This window comes from Vigna angularis, chromosome 10 (genome assembly GCF_016808095.1).
Source record: "Vigna angularis cultivar LongXiaoDou No.4 chromosome 10, ASM1680809v1, whole genome shotgun sequence".
Lineage (NCBI taxonomy): Eukaryota > Viridiplantae > Streptophyta > Magnoliopsida > Fabales > Fabaceae > Vigna > Vigna angularis.
In genome coordinates, this window is record NC_068979.1 from 1,638,196 (window position 1) to 1,664,146 (window position 25,951).

The 25,951-nt window shown below is 32.5% G+C and overlaps 3 protein-coding genes across 3 annotated transcripts; 1 reads left to right on the forward strand and 2 right to left on the reverse strand.

The window, feature by feature from the left end:
• Nucleotides 1–429: 429 nt before the first annotated feature.
• Nucleotides 430–7,709, forward strand: LOC108320889 (beta-adaptin-like protein B). Its single transcript, XM_017552472.2, has 15 exons — nt 430–735; nt 1,844–2,041; nt 2,348–2,461; nt 2,625–2,875; nt 3,060–3,195; nt 3,286–3,465; nt 3,591–3,683; nt 4,059–4,270; nt 4,383–4,446; nt 4,531–4,710; nt 5,465–5,557; nt 5,794–6,185; nt 6,471–6,660; nt 6,738–6,941; nt 7,155–7,709. Exons 1-15 carry the CDS (start codon nt 649–651, stop codon nt 7,452–7,454), a joined length of 2,694 nt encoding a protein of 897 aa, XP_017407961.1. The 5' UTR covers nt 430–648; the 3' UTR covers nt 7,455–7,709.
• An 870-nt stretch (nt 7,710–8,579) lies between these two features.
• LOC108320932 (dynamin-related protein 5A) lies at nt 8,580–13,883 on the reverse strand. The gene is made up of 16 exons (XM_017552532.2): nt 13,619–13,883; nt 13,460–13,523; nt 13,257–13,364; nt 12,960–13,061; nt 12,809–12,859; nt 12,629–12,690; nt 12,295–12,385; nt 12,037–12,101; nt 11,656–11,850; nt 11,387–11,506; nt 11,157–11,227; nt 10,807–11,032; nt 10,197–10,247; nt 9,322–9,550; nt 9,052–9,191; nt 8,580–8,916 (listed from the first exon to the last, which is right to left on the reverse strand). Exons 1-16 carry the CDS (start codon nt 13,745–13,747, stop codon nt 8,788–8,790), a joined length of 1,833 nt encoding a protein of 610 aa, XP_017408021.1. The 5' UTR covers nt 13,748–13,883; the 3' UTR covers nt 8,580–8,787.
• Nucleotides 13,884–15,808: 1,925 nt separating this feature from the next.
• LOC108320924 (UDP-glucose 4-epimerase GEPI48) lies at nt 15,809–20,465 on the reverse strand. Its single transcript, XM_017552524.2, has 9 exons — nt 20,062–20,465; nt 19,485–19,534; nt 19,180–19,315; nt 18,117–18,218; nt 17,610–17,837; nt 17,213–17,291; nt 17,001–17,083; nt 16,438–16,529; nt 15,809–16,167 (listed from the first exon to the last, which is right to left on the reverse strand). Exons 1-9 carry the CDS (start codon nt 20,380–20,382, stop codon nt 16,071–16,073), a joined length of 1,188 nt encoding a protein of 395 aa, XP_017408013.1. The 5' UTR covers nt 20,383–20,465; the 3' UTR covers nt 15,809–16,070.
• Between the last annotated feature and the right edge of the window lie 5,486 nt (nt 20,466–25,951).

Here is a 25,951-nt window from a genome sequence, read left to right on the forward strand (position 1 = left end):
CTTCAATATTTTATCTTATTATTTTTAGTTTAAATTTTTTGTGTTGTACTTTTAAAAGTATTTTTACATATATTTTAATTTTTTCATGAATTAAATATTTTTGTAGTCTTTTAAATTTAGATGTAAAATTAAATTTTTTTATATATTAAATTTTGATAATAAATTTAATAAATAAATAAATATATTCCTCTTAAAATAATAATATTAGTTTTCTTTACGTGTTAAATACAATTCAAATAATATAAATTGTTCAAATACAAGTTGTTTAATATATAAAAAGAATTAAATATAATTAAACAAGAGAACGATATTTATTTATTTTTAAAATTTAAAATTAAACTGCATCAAAATGTAAATTTTTGTTTCGCATAAAAGACTAAAAATATATTTAATTTTTTTAATTAATTAAATTAAGAATACTCGTAATACAGGAAAAACAGTTGTTAGTTTACGATCATTAGAAGGAGTATGTTACTTGTCTTCCCCCGTTACAGGGAAACGAGTTGCTACGACGCCGTTCTGTGTTTTCTCCCTCCGCGGTCAAGCCAAGCGTAGCGGTGTTGTTTTTTCGGTTCAGAATCGGAAATCAGAAATCAGAAATTGGAAGCGGAAGAAGAATAGTATCGCTCACGCAAAAGGGAAGGGAAGATGAGTAGGAACGATTCCAAGTACTTCTCCACCACCAAGAAGGGTGAAATCCCTGAGCTCAAGGAAGAGCTCAATTCTCAGTACAAGGTTCCTTCCTTTTCATCGTTCCCCTTTCCGTTTCTACTTCTATTTCCTTGTCGTTTTTGGATCTTATTTCAATCTTCGCCGCGCAATTTCACGCGTCTCTATTATGACTTGACAATTTATACAAATATTGATACTCTCTTGATTTCTCTTTTGGACATTCACTCGCTGATCTATGGTAACGAAGCATCAATTCGTTGGAAGTTGAAGTTTAGGACTCCAGTATACATATAGGGATCTTTAAAGTAGAGAAGAAATCTGAAAAAAATTAGACTATTTTTCATTTTTTTGGGGGGAATTTGCTTGTTAGCACATGTGATGATATCAACAATAACCAAGCCTTATTTTTCTAGGTGGGATTTTGCTGTTGGCTATATGGGTTAAAGGATGTCGCAAAGTTCTTTCATGAATCTTGTTTATCGAAAACTTGTTGACCATTTAATCCTTTACCGTGGCTTTGCTTTTGCCTATACTTTTCTCGGCCTTCCTCCATCTCTTGCCATAGGACCATTCTTTATTTGATTTTCTCTTCTTCTCGCATGCCCAACCACCTAAGGCCAAGTTGTACCAATTGTATGTGATTGGTGCTACCTCAACCTTTTCTCTACAGCATTAATTCCTAAATCCTATCTTGTTTAGTGTGTTTGGAACAGTCTTTACAACACACTAATATCCTCATTTTCATGTTGAATCAGATGTCGGAGTTACACCGAATGGCTTGTTGACTCCAAAAGTTTTTTCCCTGATAAGTTAGTACTACTAGACACGCACTTAATAAGTGCACTTGTTTAATGCATCATTGTTATATTTGCTGCATTCTCTTTTCATATTTTACTTTTCCCTTTTGTTTATGCAGCTCAATATTTGACCTCCTATGGGGCATTTTAGATATATTGTTACACGCGTGTCTCTTCTGTAATTTTTTATTTTCTTCAATTTACGCACTGATCGTGTATGGTGATCAGTTATCAGCATTTTAAATTCTCACGCATGTTTTCTTGGACTCTTTGTCTTACCTCTTTGCTAAGACCTCTTGTATTGATGTGCCAGATATAATAAACGTGAAGAAGTATGTGGAATGTGAAACTTGTTTTTCTTCCATGTTTTGCAGGACAAAAGAAAAGATGCTGTCAAAAAAGTTATTGCAGCAATGACTGTTGGGAAGGATGTCTCGTCATTGTTCACAGACGTAGTGAATTGCATGCAAACAGAAAATTTGGAGCTCAAAAAGTTAGTGTACTTATATCTGATAAATTATGCAAAGAGCCAGCCTGACCTAGCAATACTTGCTGTGAATACATTTGTTAAGGTAACAAACTGGAATAACTGCTATTTCCTCTTGCTCTGTTGTTTATTACTTATTTTGTTATCCTTCACCATTGTTTATTTCTTGGCATTTTGGGGTTTCTTGACTATATGTTCCTGCTCTCCCCACCATCTTGTTATACCAATTTTTTATTATCCCACTTTTTGAAATTCTTCCCAAATCCATATACAATGGTGTTGGTTTACCCAGGAGATGTGTATCTGAACGGATACCTTACTATTATATTGTAATATTTGTACTCTTGAATCTGATTCATTTTTCTCTCCTGTCATTTATAAATACTGACAGGATTCACAAGATCCAAATCCTTTGATCCGCGCCTTAGCTGTACGTACAATGGGCTGCATTCGTGTTGATAAAATTACTGAATATCTGTGCGATCCCCTTCAAAGATGCCTGAAGGTAGGTACACAGCACAGTTCCAACTTACACACACTCACACACACACATATATAATATTGTTAAATTTTAAAATTCCTCTTGTTCATAACAATGCCAAAGTTTGTTTTTCTTTTCTTTTTTGGTCCTTTTTGTAATTCATATTTTTTATGATATATTTTGACAGGATGACGATCCATATGTTCGTAAGACAGCAGCTATTTGTGTTGCCAAACTTTATGATATAAATGCAGAGTTAGTTGAGGACAGGGGTTTTTTGGAGTCTCTGAAGGATTTGATATCTGATAATAATCCAATGGTTGTTGCTAACGCTGTTGCAGCACTTGCTGAAATTCAGGAAAACAATAGTAGACCTATTTTTGAGATCTCGAGTCACACTCTGTCAAAGCTCCTCACAGCTTTAAATGAATGTACAGAGTAAGTTTCTTGTATATTTGCTAACACAAATAAAACTGGAAACAATACTGAATCCCGTTTTAGAAAACTCCCTTCCTTTATGATTGTTCATGTGGTACTTATTTTATTTGTCATCTTGATCTTTTGTTGTTGATCTATGATCACATATTGGTTAACTTGACGTTACATTTTCTTAACGTGCCAGATGGGGTCAAGTTTTCATATTAGATGCTCTTTCTAGATACAAGGCAGCTGATGCTCGTGAAGCTGAGAATATAGTGGAAAGAGTTACTCCTCGCTTACAGCATGCCAATTGTGCAGTTGTTCTGTCTGCTGTTAAGGTGATTTTTCCTTATATACCTTTTCACTTTACCTCATGACTTTGTTGATAATGTTGTCTTGGTTTACTAACTACTAATATTGACCATTAGATGATCCTTCTGCAAATGGAGCTTATCACCAGTACTGATGTGGTTCGGAATCTGTGCAAAAAAATGGCCCCTCCTCTTGTGACATTACTCTCTGCAGAACCTGAGATACAATATGTAGCACTGCGAAATATCAATCTTATAGTACAAAGAAGACCGACAATTCTTGCTCATGAAATTAAGGTAGTTTGATTTGAATATTGTATTGTGAACTTGTTGGTGCTACAAAACCCTTGGGCGTTATTGAAGAACTTTTCTATTACTTTTGGGAAGATGGGATGCTTATGGAGTGTATATTCTATGTGCAGGTTTTTTTCTGCAAGTACAATGATCCCATCTATGTAAAAATGGAAAAGTTAGAAATTATGATCAAACTTGCTTCAGACCGAAATATAGACCAGGTATTGCTTGTGTGTATTGTCAGTTCCTATTTTCCTCTCCATCCCATATTTATTTCATGGTTGGAGTTAATCTCTGTTGTAGTGAGCATTTTATGTTTTTGTAACCCTTTCATATGGATGAAACTCACACTATGAGCCATCGAACAATTTTTTGCTTTATATTTTAGATGATATGTTATGTTGGTAGTTTATTCATGTGAACAGAATATCCTCTTTTATTGAAAAAGCAATTTGTCCTGTGATCTTTCATATTTATGAGATTCACATATGTGCATCTGGTGCATTGCTGCATTACCATTTAGTTGAGCCAATCTAGCTGAATATGCAAAGTTCTGTTTGTTAGTTTTTTTATTTTTTATTTCACACTGTTTGCAGGTTTTGTTAGAATTTAAGGAGTATGCTACTGAAGTTGATGTGGATTTTGTAAGAAAGGCTGTTCGAGCAATTGGTCGCTGTGCTATCAAATTGGAGAGAGCTGCTGAAAGATGCATTAGTGTTTTGCTTGAGTTGATCAAGATAAAAGTAAATTACGTGGTTCAAGAGGCAATCATTGTTATCAAAGATATATTTAGAAGATATCCCAACACGTAATGTTATGATATATTTATTATCTGCATTTAGTTTTTGAGTAGGAGATAACACATTCAGGGATTACATCTCTCTCTAAAACATCCATCGAATATTTGTACTGCTTTGTAGATATGAGTCCATAATTGCAACACTTTGCGAGAGCTTAGACACCTTGGATGAGCCAGAAGCAAAGGTACATTTCTTCGAGGTCCTTTGTAACTGTCATTATGCACTACCATGTGTGCTTATCCATTCAAACCTTTTCCTGAGCCGATAGGCATCAATGATCTGGATAATTGGTGAATATGCGGAAAGAATTGACAACGCAGATGAACTTCTTGAAAGTTTCTTGGAAAGTTTCCCGGAAGAACCTGCACAGGTCCAACTACAGTTGCTGACTGCTACTGTCAAACTTTTCTTGAAGAAGCCTACTGAGGGCCCCCAACAGATGATTCAGGTCGTACCTTAAGATGTTTGTTTTATTCATATAGATATGATTAACACGCCACTATACATAATGGTTTGATATTTCATGTTGGACTATTCTTGGGCTAAGTATGCAAATATATTCTTCTTCTCCTTGTATTGAGGGACATACATAAGCAATGTCTAATTTTAATATCAATTGTCAGATATAATGAATAATTTTTGTGTATTCCTTGCCTTTAGCAACGTTTTATTTTTCTACTACAATGTTCACAGCACGTATCTGTTATAGTATTATTTTATAAATGTTGACTGATGGATAACTTCTATTTAATTTCTACATTATTTTTAATTCCTTGTTCAGATCCCACATTAGCTTATATGACTTGTGCTTGCTTTTTTAGTTGGCTTTTGGGTTTGAGATATGGCCAATTAATTCTCAGTTCTAATAATACATTAACAGGCCAACTACCGCTTATAATGGACTTGGAGCAACCCTTCCCCTTGCATTTGGGGTTTAAGTCCAGTCTATTCTCAATTAAAAAAAATCCTTGAAAAGAGAATTCCTTGTGTTATTAAAGAATGCAGATTTGAGATTATTTTTGGAAATTTTCAAAATTTATTGCTTTTAGAAGATAGATCTGTCAATCTATCTTTAGCTGTCTTGTTAAGACTGAAAAATCCTCCCTCTTGTATTGTTTCATCTTTCCCAGCGCTACAGTTTTTAATCAAGTATGATCTTCAGACTTGCATGCTAAGTTTCACTTAATTCTGTATCTCTACAGGTTGTTTTGAACAATGCCACTGTGGAGACAGATAATCCTGATTTGCGAGATCGTGCATACATATATTGGCGTCTCCTTTCTACTGATCCTGAGGTTTTATTTCTTGCACTTTAATCCGAGCTTGTTTGTTTGCAGTGATATATGATGATTTAGTTGCATATTCAGTTTAGTCACCTAAATCATTAATTATTTATGACGGACTGCTACGTTTGTCCTATCATTCTGTGCTATCTCTAACCAAATTGAAATAATGTTTTTTACACCTTTTCTTAATTTCGTTGGACTAGTATGGAGCTGTACATTTGATGCATCTAATATCTTTTGTTCAGGCTGCTAAGGATGTTGTGTTAGCTGAGAAGCCTGTGATAACTGATGATTCAAATCAACTTGAACCTTCTCTACTTGATGAGCTTCTTGCTAACATTGCTACACTATCCTCTGTTTACCACAAGCCTCCAGATGTTTTTGTAACTCGTGTACTCTCTTCAGCTCAGAGAACAGAAGACGAAGACTATGTTGAGGGAAGTGAAACAGGGTTTTCTGATGCAAATCCTGCTAATGGTCCTGCATCACCACCTACTGGCAGGCAATTAGCACCTGCATCTGCAACAGGTGCACCAGCCACACCTCCATCTGTTGCACCTCTGCCAGATTTACTTGGCGATTTGATGGGCATGGATAATTCTATTGTTCCGGTTGATCAGCCAGCTACTCCTTCTGGGTGAGTGCATCTGGGATCATTAGCATATTTCTTTGCAATGTGGTCTGATCAATTCTGTATTTTACACGCATTGCATATAATTTGTTGTATGATTAACAGAATGTCACTTTTCGTAAAGAAATTGTGATTAATGATAAACTATGTTTTTCTGATATAATAAACATTAAAAATTTGTTATATTCAACATGAGTTCAACCATTCATCAAGATCCTGAAAAGTTTATGACACCTTCATTAGCTCTGTTTGTGGAATCTTACCTAATTAGATATCATGCCTTGGGTGCAGGCCTCCACTACATATTTTACTGCCTGCTTCAACTGGTCAGGGGTTACAAATTAGTGCACAGCTGACTAGACAAGATGGTCAAATATTTTATAGTTTGTTGTTTGAGAACAACAGTCAGGTTACTCTTGATGGCTTCATGATTCAATTTAACAAGAACACATTTGGTCTTGCAGCTGCTGGACCCCTGCAGGTTTGTTATTTGCATATTTGTCTTTTATTTCAATATCTCTGTCAAGCTATGTTTTAATAGATTACCCTTTTGTTCAGGTTCCACAGCTGCAACCTGGAACGTCAGCTAGGACACACCTCCCTATGGTTACATTCCAGAACATGTTGCAAGGTCCTCCTAGCTCACTTTTACAGGTTGCTGTAAAAAACAATCAACAACCTGTGTGGTATTTCAATGATAAATTCTCGTTACATGTATTCTTTACCGAGGATGGTAGAATGGAACGTTCCAGTTTTCTAGAGGTATGTCTTTCTCCCATTTGTTTTATCCTGTGACATAACTGCAATAGACTTGCAATTCATAACTCTTGTGATGCGTAAAATTTTCAATTTGTATTTCATAGTTTCATGGACTCGGTCAGTTCAGTCATCTATGTTACACAGAATTTGTGAAACCTTAATTAACTTAGTCAGTTTTGTTATTAACGGAGGATCTGACTGTTTACTGTGCTGCAGACATGGAGGTCCCTTCCTGATTCAAACGAGGTTTCCAAGGACTTCCCAGCCATTGTGATTGGCAGTGCAGACGCAACTCTGGAACGACTGGCTGCATCAAACATGTTCTTTATTGCAAAGCGCAAGAATGCTAACCAGGACGTGTTTTACTTCTCAGCTAAACTCCCTAGAGGTGTACCATTCTTAATTGAGCTTACCACAGTGATTGGAAACCCTGGCGTCAAATGTGCAATCAAGTCTCCTAGCCCTGAAATGTCAGCACTTTTCTTCGAAGCCATTGAGACTCTTCTCATGGGTTAATGGGTTTTAAATTTTTCCTTTTCTTTTAGTTTTGTTTATATATTGTATTTTGTTAGCATATTTGATATACAGGTGTGGTATATCGTATCTGGAAAGAAAAATTCCACCGACTCTTTTTGTCGTCCTGGCTGTATTTCACTACTGCCATTTTTGCCGTAATTAGCACCATGGATGCAGTTGTGCTCTTTGGACCGCTTTTATTCTTCAACAGCTTGTAGTATTGCGTTCTTTGTAAAGTGATTAAATTTCTGATGCTTTTAGGTTTTTTCTAGGAATTTTCATTTTTACATTTTCATTGGAGATACGAGCAGTAATCAGGGGAGGGGCAATGGTGGATGTGGAAAATCAAACCAATGCCATCACACCCTACTGTTGGAAAGTTGACTTCTGGCAATTAAGCCATACTTATTCTAGATTTACATAACAGTTCTACTAGTAATCTCTACCATTTTGTGCATTCTATGTTGAATTACTAAGGATTATGTTATTCAACTACAAATTATAGTTTCATATTATTTTAATTATTTACATTAAATTGTATTAAAATTTAATGATAATATTATCAAATGATTCATATTTTAGTATATTCTTAAAATATTAGCTATGTTTTATTTTTATTTATACAAATAAGACATTAAATAATATTAGGTTGATATAAATTTGTGTATGGATTTATCTAAAAGAAAGTATAATCTGATAAGCTGTATTAAATTTTGAGTGAGAAATGTTTTTCTATTGGCCTAGATTAGCACATCAATATTGTTTATTGAAAGAATTATTAGCATTATTTGTTTTGATTTGCTTTTGTTTAATTTTGAGCAATTCGTTAAATAATTGCATAAGAGATGTGATTACCCAGCTAAATACAGTCACATGCCAAGCAGGAACATGGCTGAACATAAATTGCTAAAACTATTTTATCATAAACATTTATATCTAAGTTGATTTTCTTAGAAAAACACATAAATTTTTCCTTTTGATATTTAAAAAAGTATTCTTTTAAGAGAGATAAGATTTTAATTGCCTACCTACCATCGATGTTCCTTCTATCTACTTTTGCCAATAACCGAAGTTTGAATGAATGCGTCAAACCCATCTACAAAGACTGTTGTTTGCAAGATTTACTTTTAAAACAAGAACGAAAGTTGAATAAAATTACAGAAATGAAATATCTACAAAGTGCGTGAGAAGACATTGAAATCATCTCTTCCTTTTTTCCTTTTAACAACCTATTAAATATGGCAATGAAACCTAACAGAATGTTGAAGCTATCTATCACGATGCAATAGATATAGAGATCTCACAGAACACGATGTAGCATGCACATCTAAATCTACTTAGACCATGCAACTGCATCGATCTCAGCTTGTGCACTCCGATATAACTCAAGCCTCTTTGCAAGGGCACTTCGTCTTTCCATTATTGCAGGATCCTCATTGAGCAATGAGGACAGACGCTTCGGCTGCCAACAAGATTTATGCAGACTGTAAGTGTTTAATTTATTAGGAAAGGAAAATCAGCCAAATATAAAAAAAAAATGTCAGATAAAATGACTAAAATCATACAACACAGAAATAGGGAACACATTAATTCTCACCTCAATTTTGCCTAGTTCAGTGAAGAAGTGATCGAGAAGGCCTCGTTTGGCTTCCCGCACTTGACAATAGACAATTGACTTGGGAATTGAATGCTGAAGACTTGCACAGACCATATTGACATAAGACAGAACATTGGTTCCTGATACGTTCACAGTGAGCGTGTTAGTAATTCAATTATTGACAGCGGACAGGTTTATGTTAAACTACAAGAGAGAGCATATCGTATATGATCTCAGTCCAAGTACGAAAATGCATTTTGTAAAATTTACCAATTCGCCTAAGATATGAATCGTTATATCTATCAAAAATTGAATGTGTGGGATTGCCACCCTTGTCAACATCTTGAGGAATCTTTCGGAAGAAATCAACCGTCAAATAGCCACACTCCATATCAACTAGCTGTAGTGCTGCTTTTTTGCTTTCCTCCCTCATTTTTTCTAGTGAATCGATGGCTGCATTTCCAACCTCAACACGTAGACCAGGATATTGCTTCAAGTCCTGTGAGTTAATAAGTTTAGCTAGGGCAGTGGGATCATAATGCCAGAAAAAATAGGATTAAAAGGAGAGAAGAACGATATTAATGCCCCAAGCGTGTAAGAACAGAAATTCAAAAAATTCCAAGTTGTCAATATGAAATTATAAATTACAAAATCTGGCCATCAATCTAGACTTGCATAATTGCTTGCCGATTCTGCACGGAAAGGAACCAGATCATTGACCCCAAACTGCCCAATTGTTTCCTTTTACTTCGAAAATTCCAATACTATGTAGTCACAAGACCCACACAAAAAAATCTTCAGAACCAAAGATGACATGTTACTTCTCACAGTAAAACTAGAATAGGATTATATTCTTAGAAAAAAAATCAGATAATGTACTTAAGAAGCATTTCCTATTACATTGACAAGTGGAGCTAATAATTAGTCTTTGATGGAAGTGTTAGCCTTTCGGCTAGACATCTCTTTAGTATCAGCAGCTTTACGTAGTTCAAATATAGAGGTTAAAGTTTAATCTATTGACAGAAACCAGGCAAGGCATACATCATGAACATTTTATTTCCTTAGCTGCAAGGAGGATCAAAGCAATTGAACTTAAACACAGCAGCAGAAAAGAAACGCTAAATTTTTGGTGATCAGGAACGTACCAGAGTCTCGCTAATAGCTTTGTGAACTAGATCCTTTAAAAGGGAATGAACCTGGAAACACAAATCAGAATGACATTACTAAATATGAAAATTGGAGATCAGTAAAGAAAATAAAATCACCGGATTAAATTTCAGTAGGCTCATGAGACCGTATCCTTATGTAAATAAATTAACTATGACAAAAACACATGACGAATAAAAATACGAAATGTGTAAATTTCCTTGTCTTAAAGGCTGCTTTTGATAAGGTCTTAATTGAGGCTAAGGTCTTTAAATCAGAAAGAAGGTCAATTTATCAACCTGAACAATTTTCACCATGTCCTTTCTACCACACAAGATCTCAAAAATATGCTTTAGGGAAAAACTAATAGAGAGGAGTGATAACCAAGTGACAAATTATTATTATTTGAAAACCATTTCCTGAAGCTTCAGAAATATCCCTAGCTGGATACCAAAACTGAACACATAATTGTGAATGATACTAAGTAGCAATACTAAAGTAGTACTTAAGTAAATTTTGCTGTGTCATTTGCAAAACGAAAAAGACTAATTGCCACAGGGTCACTGAAACGTGCTTTCTAACAATAATTTTCATATCTTTTATGCATACCGCATCAACAGATGCCTCAGCTGGACCCCTGACAGTAGTTAGAGAAGATTCAATGAGATGGCGATATCCTTGCTCTGGAGCTATTAGATGAGGTTGATAACCATCAGCCTCTGTAATACGTTTTCTTATATTTTCCATTGAAAGTTGTTTATCAAACTGCAGCCTTTTTAAAGCAGCAGGCAGCTGATTGTCAAAGACATTATAAATTTTATCACCTCCAGGTCGCCTGTAAGGGATTAACAAATTATTGTTAGTTTGAGAAAAGGAATGAAACGCAAGGATAAGAAACAAAAGGGTAAAGGCCGTGAATCATTTTAAAATAAATAAGTGTGCAAAAAGGTAATACATACACGCCATCAAGATGTTCTTTGAATATTTGATCAAATGAGCGGCATATTTCCATGATTGAATACAACTTTCCCTGCACGTGATTTGCGATCAATCATTTGAAAATTCAAATATAGAATGCTACATTAGGATGAAAATATAAGGCCTTTTTCAACAAGGGACCATATAAAATAATCAAGAGTTTTCAGAAATTTAAACTTAAAATTGGTTGTGTTATGAAGAGTACAATTACCCCTTCATCAGCTGCAATAGGCTTTCCCAGACGACTCAGTTCAGCTTCTAGTTCAGCAATTGTTTTACTAATAAGAGACTGAATACCAGGAATTTTGGACTTGATTACTGCCTCCAATTGCTGATATAAAAAAAATAATGATTTAGTCATTGAAGCAAGTAAAATAAAATATTCCAAGTAGTATTACTAACACCAATGTAAAATAAAAAGAAATAATGTATATTTCATCCAGTTATTAATCTATAAGGATAAATTGTTATATTGTTTACCTTTGAAAGCATCTTTGCTAGATGCTCAGAACCCATTCTGTGAGCAAGGTGCTTATATTCAGGGGTACTAGAAAAATATTCACGTTCTCTACGTCTAGCAGCAATCATGTCAACGTTCTTGTTAATATCCGCTTGCGATCTATTGACAACACCAACCCAGGGATATTTTAATCTATAAGCTCTCCCTTCCAACATCTGAAGAAGAAATATACATAATAAAGATAAGTACAAAGTCACGTAGCCAAGTGTTCCACTTGCGAAAGTGAAATAGGTGCCCGTTCCTCATGTCCATGTCATGAATTAGAAATAAGATAATTGAAGTAAGCTTAACTCTCAAGCAGAAAAAATGTCTTAAAACATAACTAAAAATGATTTACTTACATCAACAGCATCAGTACCCTTGTCCATAAGATCAATCTTTGTCAAGACTCCGAATGTTCTTTCTCCTTAAAATTAAATCAACAACGATAGAATTAGAACATCTATAGACTATTTGCTTCAAGCTGTTCAAAACAATTGAATTGGTCATCCGTAAGAATGTGCATTTTCTAACTCATTGAGTCTGGGGAACCAATGACCTTCACTAAATTGCAAAACAAATAGTAATCAAGAATACAGAAAATAGAATGACTGAATTACCAGTGGGATCCACTTCACGGGATATTTTAATTGCATCCGATGTTGCAAGATCTTGATTGGCTGGTGTAATTGCCAAAATTATACAGTTTGGCTGCAGATTAAGATCAAATTCAATATACCACATTTTTAAAAATGTAGAATTTTTTTTAAGTATGTTCCTTGCATTGATAAATCTTTTTAACTAAAATGTGGCTAGCTTTTGGGGAATAGACAAACTAAACAAAATCAATTTTCTAGAAAAGCAATATCATACAAGTTGTGGCAGGAAAGCTAATGTAATATGCTGTCTTGCAAATTTTGTTCTAGCAGAGTCCTGTTACAGAAAGGACACTACCTTCTCAATGTAGGAGCGAACCATATTCTCAATATCTTGGACAATGCTATCTGGTTGACCCTCTGTATTTTGAAAAAAAAAATTGTTAGCATGTCACTCTCCAATGTCCAAAATAAAAATCTGACCATTCCCTGATTCCCACAGGGTAAGGACAAAAAAGACACGTCTAATTTTGCTTACCTACAGCTACCTTTGTAAGGCCAGGAAGATCAATGAGTGTCAAGTTAACAACTGCACGTCCAATGGACCATAGTAAGTTAAAAATTTAGATCAAAGAAAGCACGTGGAGTGCAACAAGAAGATAATGAAGAAAACAGAAATTCAAACATACCATTGGGAGAATATATACTAAGATGAATGGGGACACTTGAAATCTGTTTTGTTCGTCCAGTCTCCCTATCGGTTTCATCTTGAATTTCCTTTCTCACAGCAGCTGCATAAACGAATAAAAACAAAGTTAATCATAAATGCCATAATCATCGAGAAATTAAAAAAAAAACAAGAAAAAAAAAGACACCAACTCACCAAAGATAGCAAGTGATGAGCAATGACAAAGAAATTAAAAAAAAAAAAAAAAAAAAAAAAAAAAAAAAAAAAAAAAAAAAAACTGGACATAGTTAAGTAGTACCGAAATCGGTGAACCTCTTCCTTGGAAGGTGAAGAAATTCAGCATACTCTCTGCCACCCTCCTCAATCTTGTGAAGCTGCAAAACAAGGGGTCGCCGGGTAACAATTCCTGCACGTGTGTTGCATGCCACATCACATGAATTTGCCAACACAAGATAAAAGTAGAGTTCAGTTGGAGAATGTAATTTGCTTTGGCATAATTACCCGATCCACGAGGTAAGAAATCCTTGCCAACAACACTTTCAAGCACTGAAGACTTTCCAGAGCTCTGAAAGAAACACAAAAGGCGAAAACGAAGTCAAAATAAAAGGCATTACTAGCCGAGAAATATAATAAATTGAATTGAATTTGTCGTTTAAAAACCTGGCCACCGACGACGGCTATGGCGGGGAGAGAGTCCCAGAGAGTCGGCAACGCACTTGCTTCGCCATGATCGCCTAAAGCGGTGCAAGCCCTCTGGATTTTGTTCACCAAAGAAATTAGGTTATCCATTCACCGATTATTGCAGTGTTGCTTGCTTTCTGCCTTCAGCGTTTTTCTTTCAATTTCAGAGAGAGAGAGAGTCTTGTAAGAAGGAGCTTACTTGACTCAAGTCTTTAAATCGTGAGTTCGTCCTTTGCCGTTAGATATTGTTTACCGTTGGAACATTCTTTGATAAATGCTGATTAACTGATTAATTAATAGATATTTTTTCTAACTTGATGTGTAAGTAATGTTAAATAGAGCATTTAGATATTTTTTCTAAATTAATGTGTAAGTAATGTCAAATGGAGTATTTATTAGTGAGTAGCCTTATTTATTGTATTGACCATAATATTTTTATATCTAATAAATTTTTATATTTTTTATTATAGCTTTTAATCGCTTTCTTTTTTCTTTTATAAACACAAAATTTACTTTTTTTAATGCTTATATTATCTTGAAAATGAGTTGTGAATGTGTTGAAAAACCATCTACCATATTTGTTTAGGATTTTTTATCTTAACCACTAAAAAATGGTATTATTGTTTTTTCTTTTATTTGTTTGGGTTTTTTATTTTTTTAATATTGTGGTGATTTGTGTCCTCCCATTTTCAAATGTAAATTTGAATTGGCCATTTTAAACTGTAGTGACGTGTGGTAGTGGGGTTCCTTTGGTTGAGGGAAAGTGCACCGTTGGAGCTACAAGAGTGTGGTCAATTGCAGTTTTGTCTTACATTCATATTTTATAACGGATTAATTTTCGGAAACTTTTTTTTTTAAACCTGGACGTAATATTATTTTTCATTATTTGTCTTGAAAATTAAATGAGGAGAAAATTAAATATATATTTGTTTATGGTAATTGTTCGTATTTTTTATATTATACGTTTGTTTTTCTAATTATGTTTTTCTCTTGTCTTTTCTCTGTTCTGAAGTTTTAACTCGAAGTTGTTCTGAAATAATAAGTTTTCTCTGTCTAATTTACATCTTATCAGGAGAATTTCTCCAAATTATAAAAAAAAAATATTCAAAACGATTTAAACAAAACAAAATGTAATTCTAGAATGATAACAGATGATTTATTGTAAATAAAACATAAAAGGTACAAACAAAGGCATTTATATGCCTTGAAATTCATACAGAATTAAAAGAATTATAAACTATTCAAAAATAGAATCACATCTTAAAATACTTTAACAATAGGGAGAGAGAATGTGACACTAACAATAGTTATATTTATTGGGTGTTATTCAATTATAAATATTTCTAAATGTTGATTTCTGTCTGCAAACTACAACTTCTACAATTCAGAATGTACTTTTACTATCCATTGGATTTTACTTTTCATTTTATTTATCTGAGATAATTCTATAACTGAAGAGAGAAAAAAATAGTAAATGATTGGTCGAGAGAGAGTTCACGCTAACATTATGCCGAGAGAATAGATTGTTGTAGAATGCATGTGTTCCAAATTTGGTTTTATTAGCATTGTACTATTGATGTCTGCAAATTGATACTTTCTGGAATCTCAATTCGTTCATAAATTTCTCCTCACATAGTTTTTCTGGTTACTTTTGCAACGAGAACAGTGGCTGAGCACGAACCAGATCCAGGAGATACAAGTTTTCCTTTTCAATGGGAAGGTATTTTTATGATATGTTCTTTTGTTGTTTTGTAGGCTAATACAAGTTTTCTATATTATTTGTCAAAAAAAAAAATGCATGAATTATGGTTGGCATACAATATTTATATAAAAAAGGTAGATATACACATACATAAAAACCAGCCATGGGAATACCAATGATGAATTTAACAATAGAACTGTGAAGGATGTTTGAGAGATTAGTCAAAAGTTGATTTGTTCAGAAATATAGATACTGTCATGCACATTTTTATATTTTCATCAATTGAAGACTTCACTACGTGTGTTTTTTCTTTTTTCATATTTTAGATATGCTGTCAATAATCTTGCGAAGACTTGTTTTATATATCCCTGTTACAATGCACTCAATAATCTTATATTAGGACTATCCGATGATTTGTCTGAGTGCACAAAATCACGTGTTAGAGGTAACCCACAAAATAACTCAAATTTTGATATAATGCTATTTTATTGGTAAAGGTAGTAAATAATGAGGTAAGAATACATTGTTAGTCACACTTTAAACAAACATGAGATATTAGATTTACAGAACAGGAGGTGAAAATGAGAGAACCTGAATCTAATAATCAATAACCTAAAGAACTTTTAGATTACAGTATAGTAAATCACTACTTATTTACCATGTAACTACGAATCATGATAATGCAAGACCTATGGACTACGGTGGGGGAGAGTTCAGAATACTGTGTAGTTAATCTGTGGAGTCCTCCTGATCTTCATAGCCGTAAGGGTTTTTGCTAGCCCAATTCCATTGATCTCGGCACATCTCATCAATGCCATATTTTGCCCTGTCATATAAGACAAATAATTCAGTACAAAAAAAATATTAGGGAAGAAGCGCATAAACATTTTTGTAGGTAAAACGTATGCAAGTTCATATTACACAAAGCCTCTCCCGGAATTTATTATTGTGCATATATTATTTAGCCACGATACTCAAGAAGAGGATGAGGGGGCGACTATCAGCAATATCATGTCCAGGAAAAAATTATAAAGCAAAACCTAAAAGATCAGTTAAATGTTATCAGCATTAAATTAGAAAGCCCATTAAAACTTACTTCCATTTAAGCTCTCTTTCCGCTTTTTTAGTGGATGCATAAACAATTTCAGCATCACCAGGTCTACGGCCAGCCATCACAAGAGGAATTTTCTGAACAATTGAATAAATTGTAAGGATTAGTTATATACAAACACCGGAGAATAGCTAAAGCCATATAAAAATGACATAGTTCAAGATGTTTTAGGTTATAGGAATGTAAACTAAATATGAAATGGAAACAAATGATCTTTAGAGGAAAAGTATTTGAATTTTATGACATTTGTTGTCTATATTACGCCATATAGCAAATGTGGACACTGAGATAAACCGATTGAAATTCCAAAAGCAACTTATCACAACTTAAGATAGAGTAATAATTTTAGATCACTTTCAAGTCAAAAAGTTTATCCTAGGGCCCAAACATGCTAGCACCAAACTGCAAAACGAATAGATTTCTGAGCAAAGGAGAAAAACGGAACGTGAGATACAAAATGCTTTTAACGTATGACATTAAAACTAACAGCAGAGATTGTGTAGATAGATACAGATAAAAGACCAGAAAAATAAACATGATTCTATTACCTTTCCAGATGCAGCTTCAAAAGCCCTAACCATCTCCAAAACCGATGTTCCCTTTCCTGTTCCCAGGTTATAAACCTCACAACCTGTAAACACACCATGAAAATTAAACTAAAATTTTACCACCATAAATTTTCGACGTTGTCACTGCTTGAGAATTGACCGGAGCTGACAGAGTTAGATATTGGAAGATAAATAAAATTTTGGAATAATACCTATATTAGGTTCGTCTAGTTTAAGTAATGCAGCAATGTGCCCATCTGCTAAATCAACAACATGAATATAATCCCGAACCTGGGAGAAATGAAAAGAACCATCCCATGAGATCCTTTGTGAAGCAATTAATATTAGATCTCTAAAAGAGGGAAATAAATGTAAGCACCCCACAGAAACTATTCAGCGAGGAAAAGTGGTTTACTTCAGCATAAATTTTATCAGGGGAATTCAAAAGAGAAGATGGGAAGAATTATGTAAATTGCACATGAAGTGTGACCATATAAAGAACAAAAAAATAAATAATCAGGGGAAACAGAGGACAGGATAAGATTGAATGAAACTTCATGCAATTTTCTCTTTCCAAGGAAAATTTTCATAGGAAAAGTTAGAGCTTACCCCAGTGCCATCAACTGTATTATAATCATTTCCAAAAACTGTCAGCGCAGGTCGTCTGCCAACTGCTACTTGCTGAACAAATGGCATGAGATTGTTTGGAATTCCACGAGGATCCTCCCCAATATAACCACTAGGGTGTGCACCAACTGGGTTGAAATACCTTAACAATATTATTTTCCAATCTGGCTCCGCTTGGTGGACATCCCGACAAATTTCTTCAATAATAAGCTGAAAGACAAACATCTTATCAGATACCAGTGGAAGACACCTGGAAAAGCATGTCTATAAAATTCAAGTTTTTCTTTTCTAATAAAGGGAGAAAATTTTTAAAGACAAAGACAAGCGGAATAAAGGGAATTCGGAGGATAGGGGATTGCTCTTAAATGAAAATAATAGGAGAAAGTAATAAATGATATTTTGTACAAGTCCCCAAAATCAGATGGTGAACACACAATTCAAATCAAAACCAAGTTTCACCTTCCAACAAACAAACACTCCTAGCCATACCTTAGTTCGGCCATATGGATTCATCGCTGACAGAGGGAACTCTTCTGTACACGGAACCTCCTTTGGCCAACCATATACAGTTGCTGAAGACGAGAACACAAGCTGAAACCATTTGAAGAGATAGAAAATGAGTGGAACAAGAAGAACACAGCACAACGCAATAAAATGCATAATAAACTTCGCATGACACTTCAAATGTGTAAAATACAATGGTAGCCTGCAGGCTTAATTCCTCCCCAGTAACCCAACTAAAAAAACATGACGACAAAATTATAATGATAAGTTTAAACATTCTAGAAAAACAACACAAACTACAGCGGCAAAAGCAATAACAGCTAGAGCCGCATGAGTATTTTTGTCAAAAATAATATAAAAAATCCCTTCATGGCTATTTCTGTCAACAATTTCACTGACAACAACCATTCGGCGAGGTTGACTACACATGTAGCCACTGACCTCAATTCAAAACCTAATTTTCAGGGATAGTATTCAACCATTAAATCTTTTTTAATAATTTTCTCCAATGTCCTTGATTTCTCACTCTCCCTTTATCCCTTTTTACAAGGGTAAACAATTTACTCTCGTCATCGGTGCTTCGTGTAAGCTTCTTTTCTCATATCCAAACCACATTAACAGGTTTTCCGTCATCCTTAACCTTTTATATTAATCTTCTTTCTTTTATATTAATCTTCTTTTGTGTAATTATCCTGTTTTACTTTTGTGGTCATTTACTTTGAACACTTCCATTCCACCCCCAAGATTCTTTGTCTATTAGTCTAATCTTTTGATTCACCCATAACGATTCAACCTTCCCAACCTTCTTGGACATCTCATCACAAGTGAGGCTAGAAGTACCTTGAATCAATTTAAATAATATGCAAATAGTTTTGCGTCAATTTAATTAGATATACACGTGTTGTATCTGTCAACAGTAAGAACTCTATTCAAAAAAGCAAAAAATATGACCGGATTCGTAGAAGAAACTTGAGAATATTAAGGATACTTTTTTACTGCAATTAAGGTTTATCATGGATGCATGACTAGAAAACAAGAAGGATTTTACCTTTTTGCATCCATGGGCAGCCATGACTTCCAATAGAGTGATTGTCCCAGTCAAGTTGTTGTTGTAATATAGTAAAGGTTTTTGCACACTTTCTCCCACTGCTTTCAGTCCAGCAAAATGTATGACAGCATCAAACCTACAAAAAAAAAGTAATTAGAAAAGGTTCATAGATCAACGATGTCCCGAAGAGAGCATGAAGCACCGACAGATGAATCTTTTTATTATTATTATTATTAAAAGAAACTTCTGTCATACTCTACATAGCATAAAAAAAGAAAGAAAGAAGCTTCTGCCATAATACTTACTGTGTAGAAACAAAAATTTGCTCTAGAGCCTCTCTGTCCCGTAGGTCCACCTGCAGCAGCGAAAATACAACAAAAAGCGTCGGTCATCAATCATCGCCATAATAAACTAAATAATCAACAAGCTGTAAAATTTAGCAAGTAAAGTGCATGGCCCCTCTGGTTTCCTTTGCCATAATATTTGTGAAAAACACAGATTTTGTAAAACTTAACAGACATAATCACCGAAACCAAAAGAACAGTCTAGAACAACATCCCTCAGGGCCCAACAACAAAAATAAACCAGTAGTTCCCAAAAATCACATCATATAAAAAAAAGTACATCACGAACTCTTCAGCTGCTTTCGAAACCGACATAGCGCCAAATCCAATCACGCTTAAACAAGCAAAAACTCAATCAACCAGACACCGTCTAGGCCCAAAACAGGCCCACCGCAATCCCAAAAATTTCACAAATCTAAACCTAAATCGACGAAATTCTGAATCCCAAAAACCCAAGCCAAGAAGCAAAACAGTCTCGGATTATGATAAAGCGACGGAAACAATCGAAAGTGAATGAAAGAGGCAACAGAATGCATACCTTGTGGAAGGATAGGTTATTCCCAAACTCGCCTGCGAGTTCCCGGACTCTTCGGATGGCAACCTCGGAGGAATTGTCGAGGTTGTCGACGACGACGGTTGCGAAACCTCCGAGGAGTAGTTGAAGAACGGTGTGGCTTCCGATGTATCCGGCTCCACCGGTTACGAGCACGGTTCTTTGGAGCATGATGTCGTTGTGTTGCGCAGCGTTTTGGTGAGAAAGAGCGTTAGAAGATTTATGCGGTGAACAAAAACGAGGAGAATTAATAGCATACGGTGGCTTGGTGGCGGTGAGGTTGCCAATGCTGACTCGCGATGCCATGTTCGTCGACGGCGAGAATTGCGTGACAAGTTCTGAAAGCTATGTGCTGTGTTGTGTTTGCTTTGCAACTTCTATGAAATTGGAATTGCAATGCCTATTATGCGAATATTTATGGAGGGAACAACAGATCAGCCACGTGGATTTCCAGTGTGGCCGTTTCCATTAATCATTGCTTTCTTTTCTCTTTCACAACTATTTCCGTTTTAATCATTGCTTTCTTAAAACTAATACATTAAATCTTATTTAATCAAATAAAAATTACTTTTTTTTATCCTAACTTTACCCTAATTATTTATTCGGTTTGGTTAATATTTCTTAATTAATCGCGAATTAACCATTACAGGTGTCATTCGCACACGATATACCGACTCTTTCATGTGTAATGTTCGTAGAAAATTAGATGTTCGGTTTCTTTCGACACATTGCATAACTGACTTCGAAAATTAACCGCTATTCGGTTATAAAGTTTTAATTGTAGCCAATTAAAAGATGTTTCACTTCAAAAAAAACAACCAATCAACGACATCGGATGACAATGTCTTAGAAAATAAATATATAAAAGGAAAAAAAACATTTAATAAAAATCGATTCCTGAGAAAATATTATAGAAATGAAAAACAAAAATGAATAATCATTCGTTACTTATGTAAACTTGTAATATTAATTTTAATAAAGTACACAAAATCAAGAAAAATAGTCATGATAAATTTATTTCATTAGATAATATTTAATTATATTCTTTGACAGTAATGTTTTTTTCATTCTCTTAACTTTTTTTTTTCAGTTCACACACATATATAGCATAAAATTTTATAAATGTTAAACTTGACCAAATTTATCATACTTTTTCTTCAACGAATCTAAATAGAGTAACATTTTGGAGAAAAAAATTACAAAATATTATTCATATTTAAAATATTTATATGATAGCATATAAAATAATCAAACATATCATAAAATTGTTGTTTTTTATAACGTCCTCTTTCAACAATAAAGCAATGTACATTATCAAAATCTTCAACGAGATCAATCAATAAAGTTAACTTTGTCGATAATTACAATAAATTTTCAATTATTTAATTACATCTTGTACGAGAGAATTTGTAATATTATGATAACAACAGTTTATGTTTTTCTTCGTCATGAGTAAAATATTTGTTTCTTAAACCACCAAAATATTAAATTTGATTAAGGAAAACACCAAAATCTATTTCTTAAAACACAAATACTAAAACAAACATTAATAATTTCACGTTATTTTTATAGTAATATTTTAAATTATTTATTTTAATTTTAATTACTTTATTTTTTGCATGAATTATTATCTGAAATATTGATTACATATGTTTTGAATTTTTTTTCTTTCTATTCACGAATTTACCGCACATAATTAATATATGCTAGTAAGAGCTTTAATATCATTCTACATTTTGATGAATAGAACTTCAAGAAGGAATGACAATAAATTTATTAGTAAATATGATGTGCCGTAAACTTCATATTACAGGTACACGTATGTTGAGAATAGAATTAAACAATTGGAAAACTGTAATTAACAACATTCGAAACCTAATAGTAAATGCTCTATAATAATGTATTTGACACCCACGTATTCTATACGTGACATGTATTACCTAATACATTATTTATCTTTAATTCTAGGATTAAATATATATTTAATTCTTTATTTTTTATTAAAAATTATAATTTTTTTTTAATTTTAAATTAATTTAACTGTCTATCTTTAAAACTGTGATTTAATATTTTGATTATCTTTTTAAAATTTATTTAACATTTTAAACACATTTTTTAATATATTGTAAACAATTTACTTATCATCATAAAACGCGTTTAAAATAAAGTTAACAAAATTAAAACAAAAATATTAATTTCACATAATTTTAAAATTAGAAAATTAAATTAAACTAAAATTTTAAAAAGACTTTATACAATTTTCATTAAAAATTAATAAATAAAAACATATTTAATCTTTAATTATACATAAAAATTCAGTATCAGCCATCAACATCTATAACTATAAATTCAATTATAATAAATTTAACATTTTCTAAGAAATATATTAAAATATATTATTTATTTTGTAAAATAAGAGATTGCATGTTTATGGACCGACCTAATTATATATTTGTATATTATAAAAATCGAAATCATCGAATAAAAAAGAAAAAGATAAAATCGTATATCCAGGGAGAGATAATGTCAACCATCAGCATCTATAGTTACAAATTCAACCATAATGAATTTAACATTTTTTAAGAAATATATTAAAATTACAGTATTTGTTCTGTAAAATCAGATATGACATGTTTATGTACCGACCTAATTATATATTTATATATTATAAAAATCGTAATCATCCAATAAAAAAGAAAAAGATAAAATTGTTTCGATATTATGTTTTTCTGAAAATATTCTATGGAATTGATAAGGATAAGAGTCCTAACTCCAACCTAACTAGAACATATCAGAGAGTGTGTATAAGTATTTATTAAATTTATTTTATGTTTCATATCTTGGTACAATGTTTCTGGATTATTCAAAAAGTATATAGTTCCATTATCCAAATTTCAAAGTCTTATCTCAATCACTTTACTTTGGTGTGTATTTTATCTATTAACAAATTAATTTAGTGGGTGGAAGTATTCACGCGTGGTGTTTCTCAAATCTTCTTCTCAATACAACTAAACTTCAAATGGATAAATATGACCAAAAAGTCTTCGAAAGAAAATTTAATTTAATAAAAGTTATTGATGATTTGATTTGATTTGATTATATAATAAGTTTAATAATTTTGGTATATTTTTTTAAATAATAGATACAATAGAAAAAAAAATTGTAGATAAGATGGATTGAAAGCGAATTTTGGTTTGATTTTAGAGGTTTTGAATTGATACGTAGAAGGATAGTGTTGTCAAGAAAAAGGTATGAGGAAACGACGTCGTGTTGGTTTGGTTGAGTAAACACGATTTCAACCTAAGAAATAAGAAAACAATATCTTCTCACCGCCCAAATCCGTTGGTAGTTAATTACGTTTTTATTCCCACGGATTCAACCGAGGTAGCTCGACCGAATTAATTTCTCATCACCGATTCTTTTGGATCACTGAAACTACCTACCACTATGAGAATGTTCGGGTCATAAAAAGCTTATATGGACCCGGTATTTATTTTATTTTATTTTTCAGTAATTATAAACTCACAATTATACTAGTGATTCAAAATTATTAATAAAAAATATTTTATTGGTCAGTTTTCCCCCAATTCATCCTTAAATAAATAAAAAATTACATTAAATGAAGTAGTTTCTAAATTTAAAATATTTTTACGGTAGACAAATTTATTGAAATAATAACGTTAGTTCAGTTATTATTATTATCTAAAATGTTGTTCTTTTAAAATTCTGAAATTTCTGCTAAGGTTTTATTTTTTAATAGAAAAAATATTTAAATTGTCATGATTCAACACTGAGATATTTAAATTAAACTTTTTTTCCTTTAAACTTGAAAGTTGTCTTTTAAAAATAAAATAACAAAAGTTACAATTTTAAAATAAATAATATTTCAAATATACAAAATTAATTATAATATCATATAAAAATTTAAAATTAAATGTAAAATAAATATTAGATGAATGGTGTAAACTTATTAATGACACTCACGTCCCTGTTTTGATCTAGAAATTAGAAGAAATGCACGGGTATGGTAAGTCGGTGATACAGTGTCATTTAATGCTTTTAGTGTGTTGCAGAATATAAATTTATTTAAATATAATTATACTTATTTATTTGTTTTAATCATTTAAGAAGACAAATAAATAATTTTGAACTAAGAAAATCAATGTTCAAATGATATGCGAATATGGAAACTAATTCAAAATTATGATTTTTTACATAAGTTTTGAAATACTTGATAACTTACAAAATTAAAGTGATAGTACTTTTCAAAAGTTTTGAAACTCACAATATGTTACAAAATATTCAAAATTCACTAATAATATTAAAAACAACTCCGACAAAATTTCACATTTTTGTATTAATTGGTGAAAAATTTAATTTGAAACTTTATAAGAAATACGAAAACGTAACATATGGTGATTGACTTCAAAGCTGAGAACGTGAACGAGCCACCTGTCTTTAATAGCCAACTGTCACCTTCTCATTCCATTCACTTTACCAATTATTTTCACTATATTTTACTAAAAACTAATATTGTATTAAACTCTAATATTATGTTAATCATGTTTTTTTATACAAATTTAATTACTATTTACGTCTACAATATATATCCATGCATCAAATTTATATATTTTTCATACATTAGTGTCTGAACTGTTTAAAGAATATAATTCAGATGTTTTTTTTCTCAGTAAACGATTATTTTATTTATTTGAAAATATTACATGCAAAAGATATATACATAAATATTAAAAAACAGAAAAGTATGATTTCATTAGTGTAATTTATGAAAATGACAGTGTCCTTTAACAACGGTTGAGTCGCTTTTCTTCAGCCTATGAAACAGGCACAGCGACTTTATGCCATGGTGTCCTTGCAACAACAAGGAACATGGAAATGGAATACGAATAACCAAGTTCATAATAACGACAACATAAAAGAGAATCAAAGAGAAAATTAAGAAACATGGAATCATCTGACCAATCATTACATCAACATTTAATCTGGACTGACATTAAAGTCAAATTCATCTTGTACCTTTTGCTTGCTCCCCTTTCATAACCTTTAAATATTTACTTTATATTTTATTGTGTTTTTTCATTTTAAAAAAAATAAAAATTCTAATAATTTTTATTTTCTTCTTTATCTTAATTTGCTCAAATTTAGCTGAAAAGTTGAGAAACTGGAGTATGATGTTTTTGGTTGCGTGTTGAACTTTTTTCCACTGGTAAAACACGACTCTGGGAGTTTTTTTTTTATTCTATTAAATTTGAAAACAAATGTCCGAATTTGACCAAGTAGAGACTTCGATGAACACCTAACCCACCGACAATTCATGAAATAAAACAAAACGGTGCATTACGTAAATATCGTATTATAAACATAATTTTTTGTCTGGTGTGAAATACATTACCGAGGAAAGAATCAGTGTGGTCACAAGTCATAAAAAATTTCAATTATTGCATAAATTAATCATAAAAAAAACTTGAATTATTGTAGAAATGAATCATAAGTCATAGAAAAATTGAATTATTGTTTAAGAAATTAATAATCAAAGCTAGGAGGGAAGTGTGATTAGTGAGTAACTACCTAATTCTCCCTTGCACATCCCAATTATACAACTTTAAGAATGGAGTTTTTCTTTTATCAGCAGGAATACACGAATCAAACATTAAGTATCGTTTTAAAGAATTATTCCAACATTTATTTGTTGTTTAAAGTAAAAGTGACATTAATTTTTAAATATTGATTCGTGTCAACTTCTTATTACTTTCATCCGTGCTGGTAAAGTTGTCGACATTTTATTGTTCTGTAATTTCTTTAAAGGCAATAAAGAGTGAACACATGTCATAGTACTTTTTTTTTTTTCTCAAAA